Source organism: Pteropus vampyrus, unplaced genomic scaffold, assembly GCF_000151845.1.
Source record: "Pteropus vampyrus isolate Shadow unplaced genomic scaffold, Pvam_2.0 Scaffold483, whole genome shotgun sequence".
Classification (NCBI taxonomy): Eukaryota; Metazoa; Chordata; class Mammalia; order Chiroptera; family Pteropodidae; genus Pteropus; species Pteropus vampyrus.
In genome coordinates this window covers 350,125-366,579 of record NW_011889264.1, presented here as the reverse complement: position 1 = coordinate 366,579, position 16,455 = coordinate 350,125, and the positions used below count along the sequence as shown (strand labels likewise).

Genomic DNA, 16,455 nt, shown 5'->3' with positions numbered 1-16,455 from the left:
CATCACTCTCTTTTATATACTTATATGCATGTGTGTATGTGTGTGTATACGTGTATATATAATGTTTCTCACCACAAGAATTATAAAGACGGTCCATATCCCAGTTCCTAAAACAGTGCCTGACTCACAGGAAATTTCTTTAATTAATTTGTTGAAGGAATAGATTTCATCGACATTTATTGAGCACTTAACTCATTACTGTAGGTACCACAGGGTAGGAAATTTTTTTTAAAGACACTAAAAATCTGAAATATGTCATCATAAAAGTACCCCCTAAAAGTTAATAAGTAAATTTAAATTTTTCATTTAAGGAAGAAGACCCCACAACACAGCTCCTAACTTTTAACATACTTAAAGCGGACACACAATTAACTACACTGCAAAGCAGAAATAATAACAGCTCATTGAGTGAAAGAACCGAACTGTCTTAAATGTGAAAAAGAAGAGTTCAACTCTATGAGGAAAAATCTGATTTGGGTAATCAGGGATCCATTTACAGAGAAGACAATGAGCCACTTTTGGAAACTAAATAAACAGTGATTGGCAGGCAGAATTTTCAGGCAAAAGAAAAAACAAGGACAAAGGCAGAGATAGGAAAGTCCAGGACACTCCCAGGAAAGTTCAGAGGAATTCTAGGGATACTTACTGATTTCACATAAATGTTTCTTCTGCATCAAGTTTTCCTCTCTGCTAGCTTTGCGCAGTGGCAGTATCATAGCCAATGAGGTTTATCCCAGGTGTGATTATTGCTAATTCAATTTTCCTCTCTCCGAGCCCACTGTTATGTATATAGTTTCTACATATTCCAGACCTGGAAATGAACTCAGATCTTCACTGGCACACAGCAGTACCTTCTCTTTCATAAAGGGCCTCGTATGTAAAGGTTGACATTATTTCCAAATGAGTTATACCCTGAGTCCTGTATGTGTTGGAAAGTGTTACTTTGTTAATGTAAGCTGTTTAAAGTGACCACAATTTTCATAATAGTGTTTGAGATTTCTTCACTTTTTAAAAAACTAAGAGCTTCCAAAAAGTGAAGTGTTTCAGGGCTTACCCCACCCTGTGCTACCACAGGAACTACCCTCAATTTCCTGACCACCCCTTGGACTTCCATATCTTGATGCTTTTGCCCTACTCATTCTTCCAGATCTGTCTCCAGAGTCATAAACCCTGAAGGTGCCCCAGACACTACAACAAAATATCATTTTGTTCGCAGCTCTTATATCATCTAACTCATGGTAGTATAAATTAGCTCTCAATATATATTTGTTAAACAAATGAGAGTCCTTCTAAGACTTTAGGGGGCTTGGAGACGAATGTTATAGGGAAATAGGAAAGAAATTAAAATACTATAAAAATGACAAAAGCTACATGATAAAAGAAACCTTTTATAGGTGTACCTCATTTTATTGTGCTTCGCTTTATTGCACTAGAGTTGCATGTTTTTACAAATTGAAGGCAAGACCCTCCATCAGCAAAAAGACTACTCACTTTATTTCAGAGGTTTGGAACTGAACCTGCAATATCTCTAAGGTATGCCTGTATACTAATAAGTATTCTTAGTGTTTACTAGAAAATAAATGGCTCAAAGTCTGATCATTCTTTTCCTGTATTCCTAATCAGTGGTCTCAAGTGTGTCCTCCAAGTCAGCAGCAACAGCATCACCTGGAACTTATTAGAAATACAAACACTCACGCCCTACCCAGACCTACTAAATCAGAAACTGAAGTGAGGCCCATCAATCTGTTTGCAGGTTCTCCAGATGATTCTGATATACATTCAATTTTGAGAACCACTGATGTAAATCATTCTTCTCCATCCTAGGAAGTAATAACTATCACTGCCGAACCGAGTTCAATAAACCTCTTCTATTATGGAGTCTAGTACCTCTTCCCTTTTTAAGCAAGAGAAGCAATCAATTGAAGGAAAAATTAGACATAGGAATACTAGTATTGAATGGATTATATTTTCTAGACATGAGATAAAAACTTGACTAGAGTAATGAGAATGAAGTAGATGGGACCCAGGTACCCAAAACATTTCAGAAATGACATCAGTAAGGTTTAGCAAGAAAAATACAGGTTGAGAGTGAGGGTGGAAATGAAGATGACTTAGATTCTTACCTCGAATGCCTTTGTTGGTAATACCTTTAATACAAGTAGAAACTCTAAAAAGTGAAGAAAGTTTAAGCTGGGGTGGGAGAGGTAATTACTTCAGTCAATACCTCTCTCCTGGGTGAAGATTCCAAAAGTTTTCAGATTGACATGCCCAGAAGGATAAGCTGGAAAATAAACAGGGATAAGACCTAAAGATTTGGGAGGTGTTCCTATAATGTCATAGCCAAAGCCTTGAGGCTAGATAGTACTGCTAGAGAGAATTTAGAAAGACGAAGGGGCCAAGCCAGTTCTGTGAAGGGTGTCTTATTTGTGAGGCAGCAGAAGGGAGTCCAGTGGGTCAGAAGCCATGAGGGAGGCAGGGGGACCAGGATGGTGAAGTATCACCAAAGTCAGGCAAGGAGAGACGGTCCAGAAAGAGGAGATGGTCAGCAATGTCAAATTCTACTTAGAAGGCAAAAAATAAAAACCAAAGTATTAATATGATGAACTCGAAAATTAGAAAGCCTTCGATCTGGCTATTTCAGGCAGGGCAGGTAGGGCAGGAACCAGAGGCTCTGGAGGTTGAAGAAACTAAATGGTAAGAACACTTGATACAGATGTCTAAGGAAGTGAAAAGGTATTTCGGCAGCTGCTGAAGGGACAGGGCACCGAAAGACTTTTGGAAGTAGGATACATAAATTATAATGAGGGGGGGCGGTTAGATTGGAATGAAGACTTGACAAGGAAGGTTTGGAATAACTCGACATTGCTGAAGATTGATGACTGAAAACTCAAGTCAACATTCAGCTGAAATTCACCAGCATGAATAGGCCAGATCTCATAATGATAGAATCTTAGATTTGAAAGGGAATTCAGAAATCAACTAGTACCCCTTCAGTTCAGCAAGGTATATTTGCTAGTAGATTGTGTCTTGCTTAGGGAAATCGGTCAAGAATACTAAGGTAAATGTCATAGACCGTTGGCCGCAAGTCACTCAAAATGAAGTGGGGATACGTAAGCAGCAGTCGGTATAGCATAATGGATAAAAAAAAAAAAAAAGTGGTTCCGAGTCAGTTTGCCTGAGTGTTAATCATGTTACAGTTACTAGCCATGATAGCTTGGCATAGTCGTCTTGAGTATCCTATTCCTTGACTGTAAAATAGTACCTATCTCATAGGCCTGTGCTCATTAAATTAGGTTATCCGTATTAACTTTTAACAATAAGAATATACACAGGTTTTACATTTAAAGTAAAAAAAAAGGCGCTAAAGAGTGGATGCTGAAGCACATTTCCTCAGGTCTCCAAGGTTTTACCTTGCCCCCATCCTCTGGGAGGGCTGCCGGAGGCGTTGCGCATGCGCGCGCGTAGCCCTGAGCCGGGAGATGCGGGTGCGGCCGCCAGAGGGCGTAGCTAAATCGCGGCTGCTCCTCCCGGCTTCAAAAGGCCGGGTTGGGTCGTAAGGGCGAGCGCAAGCTCCGTGCGCATGCGTGCTCTGGCCTCGTTCAGCCAAGATGGCGCTGGTGGAGCACGTTGTTGCGGATGCCGGTGCTTTCCTGCGGGACGCCGCTCTGCAGGTACTGGGAGCTCTGGTGGAGATGAGCAGGGTCTGGGCTGGCGGGCCCTGCGGGAGCGCGGGAGGTCGGGCGGGTGTGAGCTGGGCCGGTCTCTCTGCAGGACATCGGGAAGAACATCTACACCATCCGGGATGTGGTCAGCGAGATTCGGGACAAGGCCACTCGTAGGCGACTCGCTGTTCTGCCCTACGAGCTGCGTTTCAAGGAGCCCTTCCCGGAATACGTGCGGCTGGGTGAGGACCTCTGCCTTGGTATTGATGGCGAAGCTGGGTCCCAGGGTGCAGATGGGACCGGCTCCTGTGCGAGTTGGGGTCTGGCTACTTTATTAGTAACTGAATTAGAAACTGCATGTTCGAGGAGATCGGGATGGGAGGAGCCTCGGGTCAGGAGTCAATAGGTCTTGCCGGTTACTAGCTATATACTTTTGGGTATATCACTCTCTAGGCCTCAGTTGCCTCATCTGTAAAATGAAAGTAATAATAGTACCTACCTCAGAGGTTGCTGAGAACATCAAACGAGGACTTTGTTTCTCAGCATAGTGTCTAGCATTTTGCAAGCATTCAGTAAGCTTGTTTGGATGAAAAAATAGAAGAACCTAGGTCTCTCCAGCTTTCTTTTATTTGTTTTTAGTAGACCAAAGTAATAATTGTTTTGGAGCTCCATAGGCCAGCTTCAAGTCAGAAAAAGGGATAGCTTTTTGGCTTGTTGACATAAGAAACATTCAAACCTGTGGAGAATTTTATAAGAGTTTATTTGAGCCAAACTGATGACTTATACCATGAGCAATATCTCAAATGCTCTGGAGAATAATAGTTTTGCACCTTTTATACATTTGAAATTAAGGAAGAAACAAGGACAATTACATGGAGGTAAGAAAAGGCAAGGTGGGTATTGGATCACAGGATAGTTAACAGAATTATGTGCTTGTGTTGTCCTAAGGGTGGTTACAGCTTATTCCAAAGGTATGTTAACTTAGATGCATAGAAACAACGGACAGACCTTGCTCTTAAGGTAAACCTTTTACTAAAGAAGTTACAGGCTTGAGACATGACTACCCACCATGATCCACCTAGTTAGGAATTTATGATCAGATCACCCTGTGAGGTCACTTTCCATAGAACCCTTTTTTGTCCACAGGCTTTACATTAGTTCTGAAAGAAAACTAATAATCACTTGGTTTACAAGTCAGCATCGTTCTCTTGTTGGAGATCAAGGCGATGCTGCCCAAGAAAGATTCTAGATGATTGGAAGCGTTTTTAGGGTTTAGAGACTGATAGTGGGGGTGTTGTTAGCTCCACAGTTTGTGACTTCTGCAGCTTTCTCCGCCAACTTATTAGCTCTATGATCTTTTACAAGTTACTTAATCTTTCTGAGGAAATACTAACAGTACTTGATCCATAGGATTTATAACATAGTGCCTGGTACATAGTAAGTGCCCAGTAGCATAGCTGCTGTTACTGCTTCTTAGGATATGTGAGCAGTTTAGTTACCTTTCCATGTGGCAGTGTATCAGAAAACATATAGCAAATGTCAGCTATTACTACTGTTATTCTCCTGAGACATCAACAACATGTTTGTATCAACAACATGTTTGTTGTTGTTGATGTCTCAGGAGAATAACAGTAGTAATAGCTGACATTTGCTATATGTTAAACAGTGTGTGGTTTTTTTTTTTTTTAATGCATAAGAACTGTTAGATATTTGTTACAAAGCAGCCGATAATTTGTTCTGTTATAGACTACAACAGTTACTAGTTGGATTAACTTTCCATCCCATTTTGGAATCTGGTCATATGTTTTATTAATCTGGATTGTTAGAATCAAAAAATTTTAGAACTGGGAGAGGAAACCTATTCTGACATCCCAAAGCTAGATAATGAACTTATTATTTGCAAATATTATGGTAACTTTGACTTTCTGTGAAATTTGTTATGTTCCTTCATCGCACTCAATGAGGATGTCACAGTAAACCTAACTAGCATAAATCTTTGTGATAGAGAATACAAATGTCTCAACTGTGATTAGAAAAGGATCAGGAAATAGATGATAGTGTTAAAGAGGTTTTTGTTGGGATATTGATCCTAAGTTCTTTTCATGCTTTCATTAATATCTAAGGTTGTATGGCTTTTTGCTTCTAACTGAGGTTGGGAATGTTTTGTCTACAGTGACTGAGTTTTCAAAAAAAACTGGAGACTATCCCAGCCTCTCTGCCACAGATATCCAAGTACTGGCACTTACCTACCAGTTGGAAGCAGAGTTTGTTGGAGTGTCGCACCTAAAACAAGAACCGGAAAAGGTACATCAGGACTGTTTTATTATTTTTTCTCCTAGCTTTTTTTCTTTTTCCCCTCTTTAATTCCCCCTCCCCGACTTGGGCCTGGCACACCCAGGGTATCATCTCTGACCTTGGCCTGGAGTATTTTGAACTCAGACATTGTATTTCACTGATGGATATTTCTTGATGTCTCTCTTAAAAAAAAAAAAAAAAACCCCACAAAACCACTATTACACTATACAACATTAATAATTTCCTAATATTATGAAATAACCAGTTAGTACTCACCTTTCTCAATTATTTTATGAATTTTGGATCAGGGTCCAAATAAGGGTCATATGTTATGATTAGCAAATGTGTGCCAGTCTCTTGATCTGTAGATTCTTGGTTAAAATATGAAAATGCAGAAATAGAGTAAAACTCAACTATCTTCTCACTATTTTTTTAATAGAATTATTTTCAGAAACAAGAAAAAACATGAATGCTTACCATTTTTTTAACATGTGCTACCTTCAGAATTCTGGGTTCCTATTTTTTTAGGGACTCGCCCACATTGGCTAGGGTGAAGAGATTTAATGGATTCACGCCTGGGCCCCACTGGGTGTTTCAAGGCCAGAGGAGTTTGGAAGCCAAATAATTAACCTTATAATAATTTCAAATAGTGTTGGCAAAGAATCGCATCATCTCCTCTGCCTAAAGTCATCAAAACCATGGTGGACTCATATTCCTATACTCATTGGAACTGCCCTCAACTTGTTTTCAGCTAGGTTTAGAGCCCTCCCATCCAGAACATCTAAAAGTAATGACTAAAATATAGCCTTCTGCGTGTCACTGGAATGTTTTTGCGGGGGTCGAGGGGCCAGGTTTGGATGGAATAGTTGTATGTAAACTGACTGGTAGTCGGGTTTCCATTTGGCATCCATTGATTGCTGAGTCTTAGAAATTGTCTTTTCTAGAAGCCTTTTGGGCAGGAATTAGTAGGTATCAGAAGCTTTAAAACAGCATGTCTTTTTCACCCAGCAATTCCACTGGTAGGCATTTATTCTAAGAATGTAACCAAAGATATTTCCAGGTTTTATAGATGATGGTGTTCATTATAGCTTTATGTGTGAAAACAAAATAAGAAATGTCTCAAAGTAGTTACTTGGAGGTGTAATCACTGAATAATTCTCTGTATACAGTCGTGCGCCACATAACGACATTTCAGCCAACAACGGACCGCATGTACAATACATACCATACAGCCTGGTGTGTCGTAGGCCAGACTGTCTAGGTGTGTAAGTGCACTCTGTGATGTTTGCACAAGGAAATTGCCTGATGACATATTTCTCAACATACCCCTGTTGTTAAGTGGCACATGACTGTGTGTATTTATATTTTCCAGTTTTAAAAACATTGTTTGATTTCAGTAACTGGGGGAAAATATTTTGTTTTCCTGATTCTTAGAAATTGTCTTTTCCTGTAGCCTTTTAGGCAAAAATTAGATATTTTTTTAATTACTCTTTCGTGTTGAATTTTCAAGCTATACTTCTTAGAGCTGTCACTTTTTTATTTTTAAAGGTTAAAGTGAGCTCATCAATTCAGCACCCAGAAACTCCTCTACACATTTCTGGTTTCCATCTGCCCTCGAAGGTAATTCCTTAGATCAGCCATTCTCGTTGTGCCCTTTCTGCCACAAATCACACCTCCACAAATTGACTGTTTACAGTGAACCGAATTTACATAGGCTAACGTCATCATTTGTCCGGCTCTGTCTGATCTGACTTGTGTGTCATATTATTTCGTCCGTAACCCTCTCAATTTTTAGGTTTTAAAATTGTTCTTTTCACCTCAGCCTAAACTCCCACGAGAAACAGTAGAACATGGACACCCAGCCGATGAGCCTGAGGACCTAGAATTCAGTTCCTTCATGTTCTGGAGAAATCCTTTGCCAAATATTGACTATGATCTGCAGGAGCTGATGGTAAGGCCCTGATTTGTGATCTCCTGATGACAGCACACTAGCTTCTCCCTGCCACTCCTATGGGTTGGGAGTTTGTGAATTCTATTATGTTTCAGACTGGCAGAGGTGAGAATGTTCCGAGTGAGGAAGACAAGGAAGAGAACAGATTCGAAGAAAGGAAGGACGAAGGTAGTGATGACGATGGGGGGTGGATAACTCCTAGCAACATCAAACAGATCCAGCGGGAGTTAGAACAGTGCACCATCCCAAAGGACGTGCGGGTCGGCTGTGTGACTACAGACTTTGCCATGCAGGTGGGTGGGGTGGAATGGGCCATCGGCTAGTCCCGCGCTTTGTCTCATACCTGTCATGGGCATTGGTCCCTCGAAGATTTGGCGGTGTGTACAGAGCTATTGTGTAATGGGTCGAGAAGCTTTACCTGTATTCTTTGGTAATTTTTAGTTTGTTTGGAGGCCAGAGAATAATAATATAGTGACAAAATGTATATAGTATGTTAGATTTTTAATGTTTACTATTCATGATGTGTTCATGCATTTCTTTCAGTGTGTATAGTATTCTGTGCTCAATTAAGTACTCGGAGAAAGTAGAGGTTTCCAGCTCACAAATGAGTATGTTTACTCTGACAAAATAAGTGTTCCTTTTAGACAGATTGCTAATGAGGGGTCTTGGCAAAATGATGAGCACACACCCCAGCACTTGAGTTAAGAGAAATCAGGGTCTTTGTCTTAGTTTGTGTCCTGAGAGGTATCCTAAGCTTGCTTTTCCTAGCAGAAGCCTTTTATGAGCCCAACCAGTGTTCGTGAAGTCTTTTAATTATAATTATACAGATATTAAAAGAAAATGGAGTTTTGCTCCAAGTTCAGTTCTGCTTTAACTTGTTGGTTGCAGAATGTCCTGCTTCAGATGGGGCTGCACGTGCTGGCAGTGAATGGTATGCTGATCCGTGAGGCCCGGAGCTACATCTTGCGCTGCCATGGCTGTTTCAAGTACGTAGCTGATAATTTGGACCCAGTGCCCTCTGCTGAACATGCTCCTGTTTTCCTGCGTTCTGTAAACTTTTTGAAGGAGAGCCTTGCCTTTCTTTACACCTTATTCCACTAGGGCACTATAATCCTTGGGACAGAGGGTGGCCAGTGAGCTCTCACCTGACAAATCAAAGGTGATGTTTTATAGTTCTTATTTTAGTGGCATAGGATTTAGTGTGTGGGATCTGAAGCAAAAAACTCTAATCATTTAACGATAAGTACTGAAATGTGTATGGATGGAGTGATGCCTGAGATTTGCATTTAAATAGTACACGAGTGGAAGGTCCACAATTGAGCCTGAGCTGGTAGGAGAGAGGCAAGGCCTCGGAGTCTGCCCTTAGCACCCACACCCATTCAACCATAACAGCTTTGTAGTATTTTTGTGATTTGTCAATAATACAAATTATTGTATAATAATTTATAATTCTTGTAAATCAAGCAAGCTACCTTACCTTGCCTCAGTATCCCCATTTGTAAAATGGAGATAGTACCAATCTCATAGGATTGTTTTGATAAACTTGTAAAATAATGCCCACAAAGTTCAGTAAGAGTTCATTATTAATGTAACAACAACTTTCATATTGACATACTTGCTACTGGGGTCATTTCCCTTTGCCCTCAGAGAACTGCAGCCACAGTTTGCTCATGCCGTCCCCATGAGGCCGGGTGGCCTTGGTTTATGACACATACAGTATGGTTCAGCCGTTTCCCTGTTTGTTGTCATTCCCCCGGAATCCTGTGATTCACCTTGTGCTCTGGGGACGGGGCTTGCTGCTTGTGGCTCCGGTCAGAGCCTCTCCTTTCGTGTCTCTAGGACAACATCTGACATGAGCCGAGTGTTCTGTTCACATTGTGGAAACAAGACCTTAAAGAAAGTGTCTGTGACTGTCAGCGATGACGGAAGCCTGCACATGCACTTCTCCCGCAACCCAAAGGTGCTGAACCCTCGGGGCCTCCGGGTGAGTGGCGTGTCTCCCACTCCCCTAACAGCAGGGCCTGAGGTGGGAAAGCGAGACCTCTTAGCTCGAGGATTGAAATGACCAGAGGACAAAACAATATCTCATGGTTTTTTCAAGATAGTTACTGAAAGCCTGTAATCTAGGTACCAAGAGAGATGGAGGTGCGTGCACAACAGAGCTTCCGCATGAGATTTTTGAGGAGTTTGCAGTCTAATGAGAAATAACCAGTAATTCCAGACAGTGAATAGTATGGGCCAAATGCGTGGGGGGTCAAAAAAAGGGAGATCGTTTACAGTATGGTGGAGGTTAGATTTGTGCCAGAGTTTGAGGATGGGCAGAATCTCCAGAAGCTTCGTGAACCAGAAGGGAAGGGGTGTGTAAATGCTCCGCACAAAAGAGAGGCCTGGGCTGGGTACTAGCAGCTGTGTATTTGTTTCAAAGACTCAGGAGAGAAGGGTTAAAAGACAAATGAGCATGAGAGTGTAGCCAACCTGGCACTGAGTTCTCTAAGTGTGGTGACTGCCACTAATGTACAAGGTGAATTTTTTTTTAACTTTCTATTTTGAAATAATTTTAGATTTATAGGAAAGTTACAAAAATACAAAAATTCCTGTCTACCCTTCACTTCCCTATGTTAACCTTCTACCACATTGCTTTATTCTTTTATATATAGTAGATCCCCCCTTTGCTGCTGTTTTGTTTACTCCAGTTTGTTTGCCACAGCCCACTGCAGCCTGAAAATATTAAATGGAAAATCCCAGAAATAAACAATACGTAAATCGTGCGCCATTGTCCATGGTGCCATGAAATCTCATGCTTTCTTTGCTCCCTGCCCATTAGTCGGCGGCTCGGTTATCAGATTGGCTGTTGCAGTATCGCGGTGTTTGTGTTCAAGGCCCCCTTACAGTAACCTGACACCACCTCACAATCATCATTCACCCCACTTCATCACATCACGTAGGCGTTGTCTCATCTCACATCCTCATCACAAGACGGGTGAGCACAGTACAGTAAGATACTTTGAGAGAGACCACATTTACATAACTTACAGTATATTGTTATAGTTCTTAGTTATTGTTCATCTCTTACGGTGCCAAATTTATAAATTAAACTTTATCACAGGTACATACGTATGGGTCTCAGTACTTACAATTTCAGCCTTTTACTGGGGGTCTTAGAACATATCTCCCAATGGTTAAGGGGGGGACTGTGTGTGTGTGTGTGTGTGTGTATTTTTTTTATTGTACATGATGATGCTTTGCCTTGAGATACTTTAGTATTTCCTGAAACAAGGACATTATCTTACATAACCACAACGTAATTATCACAATTAAAGAAATTAACATTGCTACAATACCATCTAATCTATGGACCATATTCAGACTTTACCACAAATTTCCTTCATAGCAAAAGGAGGAGAGTTTTTTTGGTCCACGATCCAATCTAAGATCACACATTGCTTTGTCATGTCTCTTTAGTCTCTTTTAAACTGAAGTGGTTTCTCAAGTCTTATCGTTCATGACCTTATCATTTTTGAGGTGAGTTACTTTGTAGAATGTCCCTCACCTGAGGTTTGTCCAGTATTTCCTCCTGGTTAGTGTCAGGCTGTGCATTGTAGGCAGGAACGCCAGAGGGGATGATGTGTCCTTAGTGCATTGTGTCGGGGGTTAAATGATAATCAGTTGTATAGTAAATGATAATCAGGTGATAGTAACTGATCACTTGGTTAAAGGTGTTTCTTATGTAACCACAGTATAATTACCAAACCAAGAAATTAACATTGCTATAATACTCTCTGATCTACAGACCATATTCAAACTTTGCCACAAATTTCCTGTAAAGTCATTATTTGTAATAAGTAACTTAATGGAAAGATACTCTAATACTGTGTAAACAGTATTTCTCATTAAAGTTTAATTCATAGTTAAAGTTACCTGAATGAGTTTTTACAATGATGGTTGCCAAACAGTGATTTTCTAATTCGATCATTCTTTTTGTATTCATTACTTGGCATTGGTTAACAAGGAATTTTCCCTCTGTATTTTCCCTCTGTATGTTCATGCTGTAACAAGGAATTTTCCCTCTTTATGTATTTTTCTATATGAGTGAAGTCTTGTGGATTTTTATTTTAGTCTGTAGGCTGTGATCCAATACCATCATTATTGATTTACTCAGACTATTCATGGAAGCTCTTCATGTTGGCCTCTGTGTCCTTTTGACGTGTCTCAATTATTCTTTGAACTTCCTTACTCTCCCACAACAGGATGTTCTGACTCATACTGCCCCCACCCTAGAAGCAGCCATTTCTGTGAGCATCTCTGGGTCGTCTTTTGGAGAATGGTTTTAAGAAGCGAAGTACGCTCATTGTGCTAGGCTGTCAGCCGGCAATGGACAGAGATGGGAAATATATGTATTTGTATATATAAATACATACATGAATATTCTGTATTTCTATATCTGTATTAAACATTGAATTTATAACTTCAGTTTCAGCCCAATACCACAGAGGTCATTCTAGCCCTCTCATTTATAACACCCTATTTAACACCATTTTCCATAATTATTTATTTGCTTAATCCTAGTAAATGTTACTGCTTCAGAATTGCTAACATACCATTGTGAAAATGGCACCTGCTTACTAGAGTTCTGTGTTCATATGTCATTTTTTCTGTCTTTAGCTGAGGGTACGTAGTCAAAGTGCTGCATCAGGTTCTCCATCTGGGAGTTGAGGTGAGGATCAAGTGGGAAGGCTGCATGTCATAGGCCTAGTGCATAGTAGGCAGTGAATGGTAGACCCCACTGATGTCATCTGCATCCAGAGCCATCAGGAAAGCTTGATGTTAACAGGATCTGACATGTGGAAATGGATCTTCATCCTTCTAATGGCCTTTCTTCGTCTTATTTGCAGTATTCACTTCCTTCTCCCAAAGGGGGCAAATACGCCATCAACCCCCATCTGACTGAGGACCAGCGCTTCCCACAGCTGCGACTCTCACGCAAGGCCAGGCAGAAGACTGATGTGTTCGCTCCTGACTACGTAGCTGGGGTATCTCCCTTTGCAGAGAATGACATCTCCAGCCGGTCAGCTACCCTGCAGATCCGAGACAACACCTTGGGAGCCGGGAGGAGACGGTTAAATCCCAATGCTTCCAGAAAGAAATTTGTGAAGAAAAGGTGAAATGCAAGGTCCACAGGAGCTAGGTGGCTGCCACAGCTGCTAGTGACTTAGGGTGTCTCCTTTCCCCAGCTGTGCTGGCTCCAGAGGTGTCTGCATGGGAAGAATACGCCCAGCTTCTATGCGCTGCTCCGTGGCTCCTGCGGGGGTCACGTTGGGTTGGAGGTTGAACGTGTCATGCATCGGCCTCAGCACACCCAGGGAGCTGGGGTTCTTGCCACGAGGGGCAGAATTTGATGAAAACAGAACAGCGCCCTGGAGCAAGTCTTTGACCTTGAAAGAAGGGAACTTCCAAGGGATATTTTTCTAATAAATGTGGTTGCAAGCTTCTGTTTATTTTTATTAAAATATAGGCCAAATCTTTGCTGCTTAGGTGATTTGAAGGCCAACACTTAAGGTATACAAGATCAAGCATTTAGATTTATCTTTTTTTCAAGAAAATATACCGAGTTTGTTTTAAAGCTAAGAGCTCCCATTTTCTTTTTAACTTAAAAACATTCAGTCATTCAAGAAAGATGAGTGTAGTGAACTCCCATAGAAGCTTTCACCTGGATTCACCCAGTGCTAGCATTTCTGCTTTTTCGCACTGTACCTTTCTGTGTACACAGTGCATCTCCTAGGAAAATTATATTCTTTTATGTAACCACAGGACAATCAAATTCGGGGAATTTGATAACATTACTATTCTCCGATACATAACAATTCAAATTTTAACAAATTATCTCAATGCCATCCTTCATAGCATTTTTCTCTCAATTCTAAAGTTTCTCAGCCTTTGTCTTTTCATGAAATTGATCTTTTTAAATAATACAAGCCAGGTGTTTTAAATGTCCCTCCATTTGGGTTTGACAGATTGTTTCTCGTAATTAGGTGGTGGTTATCACTTTGGGCAGGAATGCTACATGAGTGATTGTTAGGTCCTCACCGTGTTACACTAAGCGATGTTAACTTTGATTACTTGGTAAATGAACCTGCCAAGTCCCCAGGTTTTCTTCTTTACATTGATAGAATGCACACAAAGTTGCTGTCTTCAAAAGTTCCTTAAGTTGCGTTTTTTCCTGTATGGTTATCCATTCAGTATATAGTTAATTTTTTTTGGTTTAAATTTAGTTTAAGATTTTTTTCTCTCTCTTTTTTTTTTTAATATGAAAACAGTTCCAAAAATCAAAAAAAGGTATACTGAGAACTAGGTGCCATTCCCTCCCTGTTCCCTTTTCCCCTTAACCTCTGTAGGTAATCAGTTTCATTTGTTTCTGATTTATCCTTCCATTTTCATTTGCAAAAATGAGTGCGTGTGTGTGTGTGACATTTCCACATTTCCTTTTCTACCAACAGCAGTATACTATATTTTCCCCCATTGGAAATCACTCCATATCAGCTCAGAGATCTGTCAACCTCATTCTTTTTATCATCTTCCTGGTACTTAATTGTAAAAACCTACCAATTCAAGCACTCAACCATGTACAGAGTCTATGTTAAGTGCGTAACCTAGCTACTAATTCTGTCACTTCCAGCAGCCTTGGGCTACAAGAGGTTAAATGATTTCCCCAAAGTCACATAGTTGGTGAGTGTTCAGGCCAAGTTCTCAACTTTATTCATGTACCAGTTGAGACATGTACCAGTTGAGACAGAAAACAGGCTGAACACTGTCTTCCCTCACCCACTGTCTTTGTGAAACTCATATTTGGGTGCCAGTTGATGAGCTGATACAACTAGAGCCCAGGGTGCTGGAGGAGAGATGAGTAGGGTCTGGAACCTGGTAACACCACTGCCTTTGCCATTCCTCCTGCTTTTTCCTCAGATTCTATCAAACAAAAGCAAAGGATAACACCCAAGTACCAAATACCCAGGCTTGTCAAGTTAACATTTCACTATGTTTACTTCAAATTAAGAAACATTACAGATAAAAATGTAATGAAAATTTTAAAAATCAATCTCTCTTGCAACTACCCAACTCTGTCGTTGCACAAGAAAATCAATCCCAGACAATACATAAACAAAAGGTCCGTGGTGACAACTATTAAGTGCTCTAATAAAACTTCATTTATTAAAACAGTGGGCTGAGTATGATTCATACACTATAGTTTGCCAACCCCTAGTGATCTGGGTACTTCTGCCCAAACCACATCTCCCCTCCCCACTCTTCCTATCACCATTTGACATTATTTGTTGCCTTCCCATTATGTCTGCATAAATTATTGATGGAAAACAACAGCTTTCACACAAGCTGTCCTTGACCCACATAATTTGTATGCAGAATACTGTCAAGGACAGCTTGTGTGAAAGCCTTGAAATTGGGCTATATTTATCGAAAGACTTATTCACCCAAATGTCTGGAGGTTAACAACTGTAGACTGAGATCTTAGCTGCACTCGCCAGCTGTAATACTACAAGTAGCCTCTTCCTGTAGCATGGGCTTCCTCACAGCATGGTTGCAGGGTTCCCAGGTCAGGCACCCTGAGAGAGATCTAGGCAGAGTCCTATGATTTCCTGTGACCTAGTGCTGGAATTCATGCAGCATTACTTCTGCTGCATTCTGCAGGTTGAAGCAATTACAAAATCCTGCCCATATTAAAGGAAAGGGGAATTCGATTCCACATTTTGTTGAGAGAAACATCAAAGTTTTCGAAGAGCAGGTGAGATCGAAAATACTGCTATGGCAATTTTTGGAAAAGAATCTGCTCCATGGTCCATCTCCTGCTATTAGAATATCAGCTCCTTAGGGACAGGGCCTTATTTTGTCCACTGCTCTGTCCTCACCACATAGAACAGTGCCTGGAACATGGTAGATTCTCAATAAATACTTGTCATATATATTGGGCATTTAATATTAACTTTTTAAAGGGTAATTATAACTCCAGCTGCTGCCTCAAAGCGTTTTGACTAGCTGGTCACAAAGCACAATTTTCTACCAACCGATTTAAGAACTCGTTTTCAGTTATTAAACCAGAGCCAGAAACTAGAAATTTTAGAGTTGTCTTTAAACTTAGAAGAGATTTTATAAGTAGTAAAGTTGTACTGGCCAAGGTGAAGTAAAAGGGTTCACATTTACCCTCACCTGAAACAACTTAAAAACCACATAAAATACAGCCTTTGGAGGTCAGGCAGTGCAGTAGGGTGATCCCTGAAAGAGGGAGAAACAAATGAGGTGAGTGCCACAATTGCACTAGTTTGAGATCTAGAGAGAATTTCCAGGAGAAGGCGGAGCCCAGGCACCTCCTTCAGTTATAATGCAACAGAGCTGGGAGGCCAAGATGGCTAGAATTCACAGAAGTCTTGGAGACGAGGGAGCATTGTGGAGAGAGGGAGCAGAGAGAGGGAGTGTGCTCTGGAGGGCTGCAGGGGGCCCCGTTACCTCCTCAGCTAAGTACTGATCAGCACATGTGAA

The 16,455-nt window shown here is 40.8% G+C and overlaps 1 protein-coding gene and 1 non-coding gene across 8 annotated transcripts; both read left to right on the top strand.

The window, feature by feature from the left end:
- Nucleotides 1-692: 692 nt before the first annotated feature.
- On the top strand, nt 693-834 carry LOC111732710. The gene has a single exon (XR_002777660.1). It is a non-coding gene; the product is annotated as a U4 spliceosomal RNA (small nuclear RNA).
- A 2,685-nt stretch (nt 835-3,519) lies between these two features.
- NOB1 (NIN1/PSMD8 binding protein 1 homolog) lies at nt 3,520-13,535 on the top strand. 7 transcript variants are annotated; one of them, XM_023524630.1, is made up of 9 exons: nt 3,520-3,671; nt 3,772-3,904; nt 5,887-5,966; nt 7,506-7,577; nt 7,780-7,908; nt 8,004-8,201; nt 8,797-8,894; nt 9,748-9,892; nt 12,801-13,397. In XM_023524630.1, exons 1-9 carry the CDS (start codon nt 3,609-3,611, stop codon nt 13,068-13,070), a joined length of 1,188 nt encoding a protein of 395 aa, XP_023380398.1. In that variant the 5' UTR covers nt 3,520-3,608; the 3' UTR covers nt 13,071-13,397. The 7 variants fall into 7 exon arrangements, with proteins under 7 accessions (XP_023380398.1, XP_011380895.1, XP_011380894.1 ...); XM_011382593.2 differs by having other exon boundaries at nt 5,836-5,966; XM_011382592.2 differs by having other exon boundaries at nt 3,772-3,922; nt 5,836-5,966.
- Nucleotides 13,536-16,455: the final 2,920 nt, after the last annotated feature.

What these genes read in the sequence shown, in the direction of transcription:
- NOB1 (XM_011382592.2), top strand. Translation starts at nt 3,609, where the DNA reads ATGGCGCTGGTGGAGCACGTTGTTGCGGATGCCGGTGCTTTCCTGCGG. An exon ending in TAAAACAAGAACCGGAAAAG is followed by an intron (nt 5,967 to 7,505) that starts GTACATCAGGAC and finishes TTATTTTTAAAG; the next exon opens with GTTAAAGTGAGCTCATCAAT. An exon ending in TGAACCCTCGGGGCCTCCGG is followed by an intron (nt 9,893 to 12,800) that starts GTGAGTGGCGTG and finishes TCTTATTTGCAG; the next exon opens with TATTCACTTCCTTCTCCCAA.